Source organism: Festucalex cinctus, chromosome 10, assembly GCF_051991245.1.
Source record: "Festucalex cinctus isolate MCC-2025b chromosome 10, RoL_Fcin_1.0, whole genome shotgun sequence".
Classification (NCBI taxonomy): domain Eukaryota; kingdom Metazoa; phylum Chordata; class Actinopteri; order Syngnathiformes; family Syngnathidae; genus Festucalex; species Festucalex cinctus.
The window spans coordinates 4,097,197-4,112,863 of NC_135420.1; the positions used below are offsets into that span (position 1 = coordinate 4,097,197).

Here is a 15,667-nt window from a genome sequence, read left to right on the forward strand (position 1 = left end):
TGACACAAGAAACCCCAACGCTAAATGAGTGGATTGACATCACTATGGATATTTACAAAATGGAAAAAATAACGGCATACGTCAATCATAGAAGTGGACAATTTATTTCCTGCTGGGAGAAGTGGATTCATTTTGTAAAACCCCTTAGGCTGGACTTTAATTTTGACAATGATTGAATGAGTCTGAAAAAGACATTACTCCCTATTTGTTTTTTGTTTTTTTGTTTTTTTTTGTTTTTTGTTTGTTTTTTCTTTTAATAGTTTTATAGCGACAACTTATTGAGTATAAGTATGTATAGGTGTTTCGTTTGGTATGTGATTCAGATCTGCATTACGAAGACAGATGTTTTGTACATATGGAGTGTGATTCAAACGTTTTGATTTCTGTTTATTTTCTGTGTTAAAGAATTCAATAAAAAGTTCATTACAAAAAAAAAAAAAATCACCGGCAATTAAAAGTAGAGCATTTGGGAATTTATGTAACCACACCAGAAGTTTTTGCTCAATTGTACAAAAAAAAATTCTTGTTTTCCTCTCTGGCATTGTAACCATAAACATTGACAATCATTAAGATAATCTTATTAAAGTCAATAACTTGACATATATAATGACCTTTATCATCAATATCCGAGTGAAGTATGTTACCTGTGAAGTTATTTTTCAGAGTGCCAAACCCTGCTGAGTGTTCCGACCCATGTGACAGCCATATGTTGTTTCCCCATTGTGACCTCCAAAAGTTGTGCTCGTTTGCAATGGAGTGAGTTTCTTGAAAAAAGAAAAAGTCAGCTTTACATTCCTTAGCATACAAAAACAAGGCTTTGCGCTTCCCATTATCTCTTAGACCCCTGGCATTTAAAGAAACAAAAGATAAAGACAGTTTAACTCAAAAATGAACAACTATATACTAGACAATTAAGTCGCAAGTAACTTAATACTATTAGAATAGCACCAAGAACTGTACCATTAACAATCAAAAACGTGAAATTCAACACGACAAAAAAAACATCAATATTTTAAACCCCATCCACTATCAAATGTATAATGACTTCCAAACAATGAACAAAAGAAACCCAACCCATCTGGAAAACCGTTGCCTATTACTCATCGAATGAACTTGCCCCCATTAGAGTTTATAGAATCAAAAATAAAATCCCAATGTCCAAAGAGTGTAAAAGTGGGGGGAAAATTTCCTTGTTTTCGATAAACCCACGACCACCAACAAAGCAAGCAGCTTTCCCTTCCTTGCGAGCAGCTTCTATCAGTGGCCACATTTTCTTCCGGTTTTCTCTGTCGATCTTGCAAAGGTCCTCGGCGAATCGCAGGCCGTTGTCGCGTAGGTATCGGGAATCCTTAGCAGCCTTCCACAACGCCAACCTATGAACCCGAGATGAAAACTGGATAATCACGCTTCTGGGCCTCGAAGAATCCTTGGAGCCAAGGCGATGGACGGTGTAAATCACTTCTGGCAGACGCTTTTTATTTTTTTATTTTGATCACTTCCATTCGGATCTGCTGTTTCTCTATGGATTCAGATATGCCATTGATTCACAGATTCCAGCGCCGAGTATGTCTTTCCATGTCAACAACTCTCCTTTCCAAACTGTCAGCACGTTTTTTTTTCTTGGTAGAGCTGCTCAACCTTAGCGACTTTCCCTTTCATTGAGTTAACTTCCTCGCTGATGGAGTGGATCTTTTTCTGCACATCCGTAATTACAGCTTTGTTTTCTTGAATTAGTGACTCAAGTTTATCGGACCTATTGTTAATCAGCAGTGCAAGTGAGGCAATGGCGTTCGGAGCAACATTAGAGTCACTAAATTTACTGCCAACGTCGTCACGTTTGCTTCTTTTACCAGGAGGTGACTTACTTGGGGTAATTGGATTCTCATCAAACTCGTCTTCATCCATCACCTTGAGAGACAAGTCTTCTTTCAACGCATAATCGTGGCAACTGTCCATAAGGATATTACGGTTAGCTTTAGCCGCTTTAGCCGAAACTTCTTCGCTGCAGGATGTCAAGGCCTTCTCGTTTCCAGAACGCGTTTTCCTCTTCTCATTGCCCAAGCTCGGCATTTTACTGATCATTTCACTCATAAACAAGCAGAGTCGACTTTCTAACGTTCTATCTTACCAGGGGCATATGGTCTATAACATTTCACCATACAAAAATAGCGTTGGTAGCAGAGTTCGGCAAAACACGTCCTCTCACGGCGCCATCTTGGCCAACCGAGTGCACTCGACCTGTTTATTGAAAGTCCCTGTTGTCGTATCTCGCGGCAAAACAAGACACCGCTGCACGTCACGTCTCACTTGCACCGCCCCACGTACCTTAGCTCCCGCCCGCCCGAACTACAATGCAAACTCACCCCCTCAAATGTCTCCTTCACTTTGAGCACGCAAATAAAAGAAACAACGCAACACGCACATTTTTTGTTCTTTCTTTTTCTTTCTTTCTTTCTACAGAGCAGACACTTCTCGGAATGTAAGGAGCGGATGTAAGAATTTTAGACTTGGGTAAATTAAATTTTAGAACTAGGATGAAAATATGGCTGTTTTTTTTTAAAGACATTTTAGGCCTAAAATTTAACTTTCTGAATTTTAGACTTTTTTTAAGACTTTTTTTTTTATTTATTTTTTTAGACCCTGCGGGAACCCTGTGATGAGCCACACAATGAAACTATGGGAAAGAGTAGTGGAAGCTAGACTGAGGGCAGAGGTGAACATTTGTGAGCAGCAGTATGGTTTCATGCCGAAAAAAAATAAAAAATAAAATAAAATAAAATAAAATAAAATAAAATAAAATAAAATAAAATAAAATAAAATAAAATAAAGAGTACGACTGATGCAGTATTTGCTTTGAGAATGTTGATTGAGAAGTATAGTTAAGTCAGAAGGAGCTGCATTGTGTCTTTGTAGATCTGGAGAAAGCTTATGACAGGGTGCCCAGAGAGGAACTGTGGTTTTGTATGAGGAAGTATGGAGTGGCAGAGAAGAATGTTCAAATTGTGCAGGACATGAATGAGGACTGTAAGACAGTGGTGAGGTGTGACGGAGGAATTGAAGGTGGAGGTGGGACTACATCAGGGATCAGCTCTGAGCCCCTTCTTGTTCGCTATGGTAATGGACAGGATGACAGACGAGGTTCGACAGGAATTCTCATGGACTATGTTTGCAGATGACATAGTGATCTGTAGTGAGAGCAAGGAACAGGTGGAGGAGAAGCTAGAGGCGTGGAGGTTTGCCCTGGAAAGGAGGGGAATGAAGGTTAGCCGTAGCAAGACGGAGTATCTGTGTGTGAATGAGAGGGACCCAAGTGGAAGAGTGAGGTTACAGGGAGAAGAGACCAAGAACGTGGAAGAGTTTAAGTATTTAGGGTCAACAGTCCAAAGCAATGGAGAGTGTGGAAAAAAAGTGAAGAAGTATGTGCAGGCAGGCTGGAATGGGTGGAGAAAAGTGTCAGGTGTGAGGTGTGATAGAAGAGTTTCAGCTAAAATGAAAGGAAAGGTTTATAAAACTGTGGTGAGACCAGCGATGTTGTTTGGTCTGGAGACAGTGCCACTGAGGAAAAGACAGGAAGCAGAACTGGAGATGGCAGAGATGAAGATGCTGAGGTTCTCTTTGGGAATGACCAGGATGGATAGGATCAGGAATGAGTACATCAGAGGGACAGCACGTTAGAGGCTTTGGAGACAAAGTCAAAGAGGCCAGACTGAGATGGTTTGGACATGTCCAGAGGAGAGATAGTGAGTATATTGGCAGAAGGATGCTGAGTTTCCAAATGCCAGGCAGTAGATCAGGAAGAAGACCAAAGAGGAGGTTTATGGATGTAGTTAAAGAGGACATGAAGGTAGTTGGTGTGAGAGCAGAGGATGCAGAGGTGGAGGCAACTGATTCGCTGTGGCGACCCCTGAAGGGAAAAGCCGAAAGAAGAAGAAGAAGAAGAAGAAGAATACTGACCAACTTTCCTTCTGAATGTCTCCTGGGCCCATAACCTGTTAAGTTTTGGCAGCTTAACGATGGATTCGGATGAATAGATGACGGAAAGATTAAGTTTCTTTAGCCAAGTATGGCGTATTTATTGCCGAGCACAACAAAACACGTCTACACTCAACAGCCGTCAGGCTCAACACGGAAGTAAAAGAAAGATAAAAGAAAACTTTCGAGCGCCTCACAGTGGCACAAGCGCAACATTACACATCAACTGAATACAAAAACACTCAACTGAGGACATAATCTCTCAACAGTGGTATTTTGGTTCCTTAAAACAACTGCACAGTTGTTTAAACAAATTTCAAGAATGTGCCTGCCGCGCATAGTGCAATGATTTCGAACCTGACTCAGAGTAAAATCTCGCAAAAAATTACAACTGGAAGAGGACGTGAACGACAACAGAATAATTGGGACTTGAGAGCAAACTCATTTTAATGTATCCGACGCGGTACGTAATGCTTGTAATAATAAGTTGCTAGTGCAACATTGTTGGCCACAAGATTTTGCAATTTTATCGTTACCCATGAAATTATTATAAGTGCGTGGTAAGTATTGTTCTAAAACTCTATAATATATTGTAATGATGGTAAAGCCACACACCTTACAGCAAAACTTTACCCAATCGGTGGGTGAAGACAGGACATCTGCTGTGTCTGCGCCGAAAGGCGGGCGACGCGGCGGTGCTCCCCACATAAAGGCGAGCCGACAGCGGTGACATCTCAGCTGCCACTTTGCCTCAGCACCAAGAAATTCATGCACCAGGTGGGGCACCATGCTCAACCAAAACATGCTAGGAACCGCGAAGCTTCATTCTCGTTTGGTTTTGTCGGAGGTCAAATCTCGCTTGCTTCCACCAAACAGGAAATTAGTGATGCACGATATGAAAAATTTCAACCGATACAGAAAACCGATAATTTCCTGCCTTGTATGTCCGATACCGATACTGATATTTTTTATTTATTTTTTTAATAAAGCCTTCATATAATCTGCAATTCGTGCATCCAGGAATGGAAAAACTGACGTTTTAGTAGCTCTGATTATGACAGCAAACAAATCTGTCTCTTTCAAATGTGTATTTATTTTCTATATGAAATGGCTAACAGATAATTCCACAAAATAAAAAGTTAATTTTAAAATTAATACACAATTACAACTGGTTTACCTGTATGCATGATGCAATAGGAATGCATTTATTCAATCCTAAGTACAATAGTGCATGAGGATGAGGTAGGTGAACGGTTGGTAAAATTATACGCATTGACATTTGTCAACCTTAATTAAAAAAATAAATAAATAGATGAAATCAAGCAAATAGACAAAACTGGTATTGCAGCAACCCTTGTGGGTGGTTATTTTGTTTCCTGTGGTCTAGACGGGGCATGAAGGCAAAACAAACTTGAAAATAATAATAAAAATTAATAAATAAATAAATAAATAAATAAATAAGATGCTCACTTTAGCTGTCATGTTGTGGCTTGGTTACAGCCAACATTAAATTGTTAGTTCACTGCTTGGCTTGATCATTTCACATACGCTACAGTATTAATGCTTTGACTCCACTGGGATAATAGAGATTTCTCTGAAAATTTAACAGTTAAAAATAAAATAACATATGATATGCATCCTTGAAAACCCCCACCCCGAACTGCGGTGAGACTTACGTGTAGTGTTAGTCCGTTCTTGTCAATCAAGCTGTGGCCACTTGGGAGGATGCAACGTGGCTCCAAATGTGCTATTAACTTGCGAAAAAACGGGTCAGCTACAAAAAATTACTGCTTGTCTAGCGCTATGAATACTTTGGCGTTAATGGCTTTAGATTTGTTGTTGCTGCCTTGCTGACTCTCTTACACTGACTGTCCGGTCAACTACAACCGCCCCTTAGACCCCGCCAACCTCCCCCCGAAACATTTTTTTTTAATAGCGCTCAATGATTCATGTGACATATTTTGGATTCAAAACGGCGAATTTCGCTGAAAGGTAAGAGATTTTCATGCCTGGCTATATAAAAAGCGGTCCATTTACCATTTATAATCAATGGAATGGTAGTGACAATAAGTTATACTTTACAATAACATACCCAGTGACCCAGGTAGACGGGGAGGATAGGCTCTTTTCTCTGCTGCAAGAAGAAGATGACCATGAGAGCGAATGAATAAGAGGGGATTCCACCCTCAGCCTGACAATCAATGTGACACAGCTGCAAATGACAAAAGCAGTTTATTTTTGGAACGCCTCAATAATAACAGGTATATAATGCACATTTCAAAGGACAAAAGGACACCAAGACTACATGACCAAATTAAAATGATATAGAATTATAGCCAACTAGAAGTTAAATTAACATATTCAATACATCGGTCAAGTCCAATAATGTGGATTTATGATCTTGTACTTTAACTGCTTTGTCATTTGTGTACTCACCCTTGCCCAATACCGGAAAGCCAACACCAGGGGAACCAACCTGGGTTCCATTTTAGTCAAGGCTGCCATGTGATTTGTGGTGAGACAAGCAACATCATTGCCTGCGCTCACTTTGCACATCAAGCCACTGTAAATTTTGGAGGAAAAAACAAAAATGCCAGATTTTATTATTAACTTGTAATATTCAACAAAATTCTTCCCTCAGTTCTTTGTGTATTAGAAAAAAGATTCTTTGTCATTGTTGCTGAGAATGAAAGTTATGTAGTGTGTGGAGTGATGGGACGAGACTGACTTCAGAACTGGTCCATTAAGTTGTAAGTAAATTAAAGCAGGGGTCGGCAGTTAATTTTCCAAAGGGGCCACGTGAAAAACTGGAACGGTGCTCGAGGGCCATGCCAAAATGTGAACATCAATTGTTGTAATTATATAAAGCATATAATTATTGGTTATTTTGTTTCAGTAAAGTTTACATGGTAGATGTTACAATTAGAAGATGAAAATTTTCAAGTAGATTAAAAGCAAGTCATTAAAATGTCATTAACTTTGTAGTGCTATTAAACTGTATTCAAGGATGTTTTGTCTCTCCGTCTTCCGGGTGGATCATCTTAACAATTGGTTCTCGATCCCGTCAATCAATCTGCTGTAACGACGTTGTCCGTGCTCGTTCTTAGCGGACCATGCGCACCCACCCCCGGCCCCACCCCCGCGGACGAGCAGGAGAGCTGGTAGGATGTCTGCCATGCGCATTTTTTAAAAAGTGACAAACGGACGTTTGGCTTCTACGTTTTGAGAAGATCCTTGAATACACCTTTAAGTTAACATTCATTAAAAAAAAAAAACTAAAGGCAAAACTGAAGACATGTCCTTGCTTTTGCTCACTTGCAAATCAAACTAGAAAGCACCACTTCACATTCAAATTCAAATTACTGCATGTTTTTAATTTTGTACGTAATTCTATTTTACTACTTTTACTGGTCAAGAAATGTGACCAAGCAGGATATGGCGCAAGAGTTGTACTTAAGTGACCATCTCAGTTTTATCCAACCCAGTCTGGCGTTTTAAAGGGATACAAGACTTATAACTCATTTTCCAGTATTGAGCATTGTGTATAGAGAATAAAAGTGTAAATATCTCTGGCATCTTATTCTCTGAATTTTCTTTTAAACCGATTAAGTATCAAAATAAGAACATACAGTAGGGATGGGCGAAACCAGTGATTTTGGATTCGATACAATACCAGGACCATATATTGCCGATCCGATATCGATACAGGAAGTTAATATGCGTAGCAATTAAATATGGCACTGTAGTCGTTTTGTTTTTGTTATTTAATACGGTATGAACTTTGCTTTTCACCAATAAGATGTGTGACATTCTATTACAAAGCATATGCAACAGTGCTGAAATTTTTTTTTTTATGTAAGATGACAAAAAAAAACAAAAAAACTGCATTTATTGTTTCATATTGCACATCACAGGCAACCAGTTCAGGGTGTACCCTGCCAACTGCCGGAAGGCAGCTGGGATAAGCTCCAGCAACCCCCGCGACCCTTGTGAGGAGTAAGCGGTAAAGAAAATGGATGGATGGATATTGCACATCAGCCACTAATGCTTATATCGTCTCTGATTATCTATTAGCACCTGCGTTACCTGGACATGTCCTGCCTTTCACAAATGCCGTTTCTAAAGTACTTTGCTACAGCTTGGCGGTCTTGTCTTTTATCGTGTCATCCTCGGCTTGAGCGGCACGTTTTTCGATTAACTCTGTGTACTCCTGGAAGCATGTTTCTCAGATGTTTTCAGGTTTGTGGCATTGCCTCAATACCTGAGAGTTAAGTCACAAACTGCATTTTGCCTTTGCTGTTTATTAAAATAAAATAGGTCCAAACCAGGCTTCTCTTCTTGCGCTCCGACGATGCCGCAACCATGCTACCTTCCAAATGTTTGTGTTGCTAAGAGAGGCGGAGGAAAAGCATGCTTGACACAGGTTTGGGACATAACAGTGGGCGGGAGCAGACGCCGGTGCACTGCTTACGTGTGTGCAGAAGGCGGAAAGAAAAAGTAGTTTTAGTATTAGGGATGTAACGATATCCAAACATCACGATATGAAGTTCACGATACGATAATTATCACGATATTGTGGGGGTGTTGGCGATATTTAAAAAAGATCACAATATTGTAAAAAAGAGCTCATAAAAAAATAAAATAAAAATAACAGCAATGCCTATAAACCACCTACAATCTCTAATAATGGACTATATGCACAATTCACTTCCGCATTCGTCAGATGAGCGCACCCGCCCTTCCGGTGCAGGGAGACTTCAACGGAACTCACTGTTAAAAGTGATGGAAAACTCCAAATCCTAAATCCTTAGCCCACTTAAAAAAAAAAAACAAGGGCCGCTCCTTGCTATAACACATGTCTATCTATCAGAATTTTAAAACTACTAATTAGATCTCCCAGAATCGTAATTTTGACGGCTTAAGCTCTGGCAATGACGCAATTGCTTAAAATGATTACTCCACGGAATTACAAGTCGTTTGCGTAGCAAGGAAAGTTGTTTTTTTTATTTTTTTTATGTAAATTATGTATTGTAGCTCCTCTGCGGGTCTACAAAATATCCTAGCCCCCCCTCTCCACTCAGACGGTGTATAGGTAAGGTGTTGAATCTTCAGTTGGAACCTGCCGGCTAACTGTTCATGACATCTAAGATTTTCATTGTTCCATTTCTATTTATTTATTTTTATTTTTTTATTTTAATGATATGATTAGATTAGAATAGTTTATTAGTACATTAACATGATAGAATAGGGAGTAGGACTAGATCAATTATTGCTCTTCTTCCTACTCCTTTTAAACATGTAATGTATGACATTAATGAATTATTTTCTGTCTTCAAATTTTTATTTTAACTTCAACTTATATTTTTTAATGTGTTAATATGTTCAATAAACCAACCAATCCTCTCTGGTCTGTAGCCTCCTCTTCGCCACGTTTCTTCACCGACGTCGTCAATATTTTGAATCAGATGTAATGCCTTTCCTTGCTGTTTATTTTTTTCATGTCAGCCCATGGTGACATGCTGAAACGTGCTTACTATGGAAATCCGACAGCGTTGTCAGAGGTAAAGAATAATGACTCATATAAATATTTTCATGTTTTTAATACAATAAAATGGCAGCGTGGGAATATACATACAGGCACATGAACAAAGTTTAACTTCCAAAATACAGCTCTGGTTCTACTGTTAACAAACGGCGCCCTTGTGCGATCGAGTAGTTATCCCTGCCGATGTTAGTTAACACAAAGTGTCTCCGGTGGTTAGCGTTAGCATAAGAGGGGAGAAAACAAGAGTTAAAACTGTCTATCTGTGCACACAGCAGTGATTGCTCGATGTACTGTCGTCTCGCCTCTTCTTCGATGCCTTGACAAATGCACGCAGCCACACTCATAGGAAAAAATGACAATAATATAATCCAAAACGCTGACAACTGGTGAGGTTCTCTGGAGGAAAACAAATGGCAATCGCCCCTACCGGAAAGGGCGGTGCGGTCATAAATTTTCCCGGAAATACGTCATGGCTATTTGTGCATAGAGTCCATATTGAGGCACTTACTTGGTAATGCAAGCACACATTGATCGCTTCACAAGCAAATTAGGTTCCTCTTCATCTGACAATTAACATAGATTTTAAACATAGAAGGCCAAAACATCCCTAATGAAAATTAAATTATACTAATAAACTAGCCACTAGAGGGTGCTAGAACTGCACAAATGGAAATCAATCTGATTTTTTTTTTTATCAAATGTGTTCCTTTTAAAGCCGCAGTGTGTAGCTCACGACCGCCATCTATCGGTCAAACAAGATAATGCAATGATTTTAAGCACACGAACTACGGCGTCCCAGAGAGACCCTACTTCAACAGCCGACCACCAATTTCACCGGAACAGAACGCAAACAACTTCTGTTATTCCCTCGAGTGATGACGTAAGTGAATGGCATTTGTTAGACATACTGTACAGATCCCTAATATTTGTGATTTAGTCATTTAATTTCAGAATTAATATTTTTGTCGGCATTTTTTGGAAATACTGTACGTCAGCTAATGATAATGGTTATCTATGTTCATATTTGTTATTGCAACTAAACCATGCAACAGAGAACACACAGTTATGTTATATGTTTTATAGACATGTGGACCATCTCAAAGAGGGCGAGGGAGACGACGAGGAAGAGAACGCGGAAGTGAACGCGGTGTCTCCTAACGTACAATTATGTCATCATGGAAAAATAATTCCATTCGAGCATGCATGTGAATGGCTCAAAACATACCTTTGCTTGGAATATGTGGTATTTAGATTACATCGTTTGCTGATATGTTTAGTATATCGTACAAAAATAATGGTGTTAACTGAACTACACATCTGCAACTCAGACTCGTAAATCTCCCCCGGGTCTTGTAACTGCTAACCACTCAGAAAAGTGCTGCTTACAAAAACATTTGAAACCCTTTACTCAGATATCGATTTGTCTCCATGTTGAACAATTTTACCTAATAAATATCACTAAGCAATTTAATTAGTTTTGATTGAAGATACAACAGCTTCCTTGTACTTCGATGTGCAGGAATTTACATGGCTTTCACAAATAGTCTTGCTCATGTAATAATGTACTTAATTGGCTCAGTGACTTTCAGTTCATTGTTTGGTACCTCATCTGACATACAATTGTTACCTTCTTGCAGAGACTCGTACAGGAAATGACCCTGGAGGAAAATGAAGATATCCAAGTCCATCTGATAGACTGACACCAAGAAATACTTTTTGACACAATGCTGGCACATCAGCACCACCATGATTTTCCTGTACCTGGATCCCAGACTGCAGCACCTTGGTGACTTGTGGCAAATAAGTGACACTTTCCCAGATCCTCGAGGACAATACAAAGGTTTTTTACCTGGCATATAATTAGTCCATGTCTGACACTTGTTGTAGTTTGTATAACTTGTATATTGTTGTTGTGTGTTAATTTGTACATTTTGAATAACTAAAAAATACTATTTCCTTTGGCGTCAACATGCAGTGTTCATTCGACACCTAACCTAACACTATTTTACATGACCAGAAATGTAAAACATCAAAAGCCTGGAGAATTTTATAAATGCTCGCAATGACAAGGAATTCTTCATTGGCCAATGAATGTAAGGTACAGTACATGAAAATGAATAAATAAAATAAAGTAAAATAAAAGTCTACATGAAATGAACATATTAACTTAAAAAAAAAAAAAAATGCTGTTAGAATATAATGAGCTACATGAATTGCAGTTGTTCCAGAAATGTACCAATACGCTGTGCATTTCAAAATATGGAAAATAGACATACAGGTTTGGGCCAAAAGTAGTGTTACAGAGCAGGTATGTGTTGTACACAGCTAAAATATCTGATTAACTCAATACCATGATGTTTTTTTGTTTTTTTTTGTGTGTGTGTGCTGACATTGTCCCCCATTAACATTGCAACATTCCTCAAACTCTCCCGAACACATAGTATGATCTGTAACACTACTTTTCGCCTACTCTATGATGTTATTGGGGCAAAATTAAGGAAGGCTTGTCCATTGATTGTGTGAACAGACTGCAGTAAAAATGAAGTCACTTCAATGTTTGCTGGTTTTATTAAGTTTTACATGCTCCTTGACTGCACAAGTACATGTTATGGAGTGAGGGCATGTTCCCACCAACGATGATATCATATTCTTCAAAGGCTTGCTGAGGAAAGTGAGGGAGGAGTCACTCCATGGCTTCAGACACCTGGTCAGCAGGCCCTGTGTAAAACAAGTGGTGCTTGTACATGGGACCATTCCGTATTGCTTCACACAAAAAGTTAATGTAGTGTGCAATGCCGTCCATATGTAAATGACATACCAAGACGTCGGCTGACTTCAGTTTGTTGCAGCTCAGATATGGTAGGTGGAGATACTGGTGGTACAACACCGAAGCCTTCTGGGGTCCTCCATTCAAGTGTCCTCATTCGGGGCATTCCAATTTGGCTGCTGACTCTCCCCTTGATATTTGTTTTTCTTGCAGGTCGGTGATGTATTTAAACGGTGCATGAATGCTTGTATACATCAGAATATGGTTCTGGAACCCCTCAAGTTTGGCTGTTGATCTAGTGTGACACAAACAAAAACAAAATTATAAAATAAAATAATTGATGATACTACTATATGTCACCAACTTTCCACCAAAGCCCCGAAAATAGAGGTAAGATCTTTAGTTTTTGGGCCCAAAACATTGTATTAGCTAGATAAAAGTAACTTGACTGCATAGAATATGCAAAGGCTGCTTGCTTGTCGAGTTTCCGTGGAAAACATAGCAGCCTGTAAATTCTTGTGCACCCAATTACACAATGGACCAGTACACAGTGAGAGTGAGAGAGTTCAGACTCTAGCAGTGCTTACGGTACAGCCAGCATTTAAGTCCAGAAAGTTATTCCCTGCCGAAAATTAATTTCGAGAACACTATTTTCACCAACCACAACGAAAATAATTTTCAACTCCTCCACTAATACAGTATGCTTGAGATTCTCCATTGAAGTTATGGGCAAATATACCTCCGAAATCACAGTTACATTACATTACACAATAACTTGCGCATTTACTCTAAATATAACGTGCCATATAACGTGCCAGCGGGAATCTTTTTTTTTTTTTTCAAAGCAAGTAGCTACATAACGAAATCGTTCGAGTGGTGCGGAGTTGCTAATCAACAGCTACAGTGATCGTAAAACAAAGGTACGAACATCGTATTAATTAGTACGGTGTATACTTTTTCTCTCGCTCTCAAAACGTAAACACAAATGTACTCTTACTTACCGGTCAAGTAGAAAGCAGTCGAAGGCACCGGCACGTCCCAAACCTAGTCTGTTCCTCATTTCTCTCCATCTACACAATAACTTGCGCATTTACTCTAAATATAACGTGCCAGCGGGAATCTTTTTTTTTTTTTCAAAGCAAGTAGCTACATAACGAAATCGTTCGAGTGGTGCGGAGTTGCTAATCAACAGCTACAGTGATCGTAAAACAAGGTACGAACATCGTATTAATTAGTACGGTGTATACTTTTTCTCTCGCTCTCAAAACGTAAACACAAATGTACTCTTACTTACCGGTCAAGTAGAAAGCAGTCGAAGGCACCGGCACGTCCCAAACCTAGTCTGTTCCTCATTTCTCTCCATCTGGCAAATGCGGCTACAATATAAACTCTTGTTTTGTCGCGCTGAAATAAAATAAATTCCCAAAGCAATTGTGATGCTTGATAATGCTCTCTTCGGGGACCGGAAACTCTTCTTCTTCGTGTACATGCGGTCGTCATACAAACCGGAAGTGCGTCTGCAAAGGCGTTCCAAAAACGCGTTAAGAAATGGAGCGCTGAAATTTGTCGTTGACGGCACCCGTAGCAGAAAGATGGCGGCGAAACATGGCGGACACTAGCAGGTGAGGCGCGGTCATGTAAAATAATTAGTGATTTATATACTTACCGTTATATTTTAAAAAAGTATGTTTATGCGATACAACATATCTTTTTACTTACTACTAACACAAACATTTGTTTTTTTTAAATGAATGACTTTTTATTTCACCACTAGATGCCACTGTATAATACTGAGTGTACCTTTAAATATTGTGAACATGACAACGACGATATTGTGGCAGTTTTAATATCACGACATCACGATATTGCCCTTATCGTGACATCCCCAGTAAGTACGTACAAAAATATATATATATGAAAAAACAATAGAGACAAAGAAAATATAATAAATTAATTGGAAATATTGATACCTTCGCTTTGGGATCGATACTTAAAAATGAACACGCTGGATCGAAATAACGATATTTTGGTATCGATCCGCCCATCCCTAACATATAGTGGTGAACGCCATTATCCTGGTCATGTGATCGTGATGACGTATCCCGTGCGTAAACTGCAGCTTCCGTCAAGGCCGTCTTCTATCCCAAATACTGCGCCAATTTTGTTCAGAGTAAAATCTTCAGCACGTCCGGTTTCATGTCATTACGTGTGGGGGTGGGGCGGATGGCTGCTCCAAATGTGGGCTAAAGCGTGCTTAGCACAAAACATGTAGCTTAGCCTAGCAGGATAAAAGTCACCCGGATGTTTACTGTCCACTTCAACTCGTCGGCTGGCTGCATCTTCCACTTTCATCAAATCTTTGGCGATTCTTCCGTGGCTGTACTGCTTTTGAAGAAGTGCTTCTTTACTATAATGCGTAATTCCGCCTTTGATGTCCGCCGTGAGACGCGATAATTCCTCATGGGTTCTTTTGTTGTCACTGGCAGCCATGTCATTCAATCTGTATTTTACTCACATGATACGTCACGATGATCACGTGACTGTCCAAAATGGCCGATACAGTACTTCACGCAAAAATATTCATAAAAAGTGCTATAAAATCATAATCACTCAACATAAATTGACAATTTTCTCAGGGAAGAGTTTAAATTAACCATTTCACAGAACAGCTGGTTAGTTTTTCACAAGTCTTGTGTTCCTTTAACAAATGATTCAGCAATGCTCGGTCGAAACATTTGTTCACTTTTACGCAGAACAACACGAGCTGTTTTCATGTCCTCCACACGTGTCTTTAGCCTTGTGTCTTTAGCTTTCGCATATTCGGTCGCATTAAATCTCTAGTTTGTTGTTTTCCTGCATAATTTGCAAACAATTTTCATCATATCAATCTGACCTCTTATAATCAAACAACCTGCAGACAACAAAGATGGCTCCCACTTTCGGCACTAAATCCTTTATTGAGGCTGAAGACGTGACAGAACTGGCTGCTCACACTCGCCAACATTGCTGTTATGTAGTAGCGAACAACACATGTCAAAATAGACACTATGACGTATGGTGTTACGGATTACGCATCACATCTCTACAGTGTCAATTTTGAAATATTTCAAATTTTTACCACCCCAAAAATACACTGGTAATATTGTAGAAGGTATGATGTGGCACACCCCGACAGCCAGTTATAAGAATCGGTATCAGGGGCCAAACAAATGTTATCAGAACACTAGTAAAGATATAACTTTAATGAATGCTTCTACATTTTTTAATCGTATTTCCTAATTTGAACAATACATACCATATACACAAACATAGCAAATTATTGAAACAAGACAATACGCTTTGCATAAAGACATTTAAAAAAAATAATAAAATAAAAAATAAAA

At 39.2% G+C, this 15,667-nt stretch overlaps 1 protein-coding gene across 11 annotated transcripts in view; it reads right to left on the minus strand.

The window, feature by feature from the left end:
- The window catches only part of tut4 (terminal uridylyl transferase 4), a 112,281-nt gene that overhangs the window by 55,917 nt on the left and 40,697 nt on the right, over positions 1–15,667 (minus strand). For all 11 annotated transcript variants that reach the window (XR_013285232.1, XR_013285231.1, XM_077533422.1 and 8 more), the window contains 2 exons: positions 6,409–6,535; positions 6,065–6,184 (listed from right to left, as the gene is read on the minus strand). Coding sequence is in view for 9 of the 11 variants with exons in the window: in XM_077533422.1 (XP_077389548.1) it covers positions 6,065–6,184; positions 6,409–6,535 (247 nt within the window). In the remaining 2 variants the exon portion in view is untranslated. The remainder of the gene's footprint in view (positions 1–6,064; positions 6,185–6,408; positions 6,536–15,667) is intronic.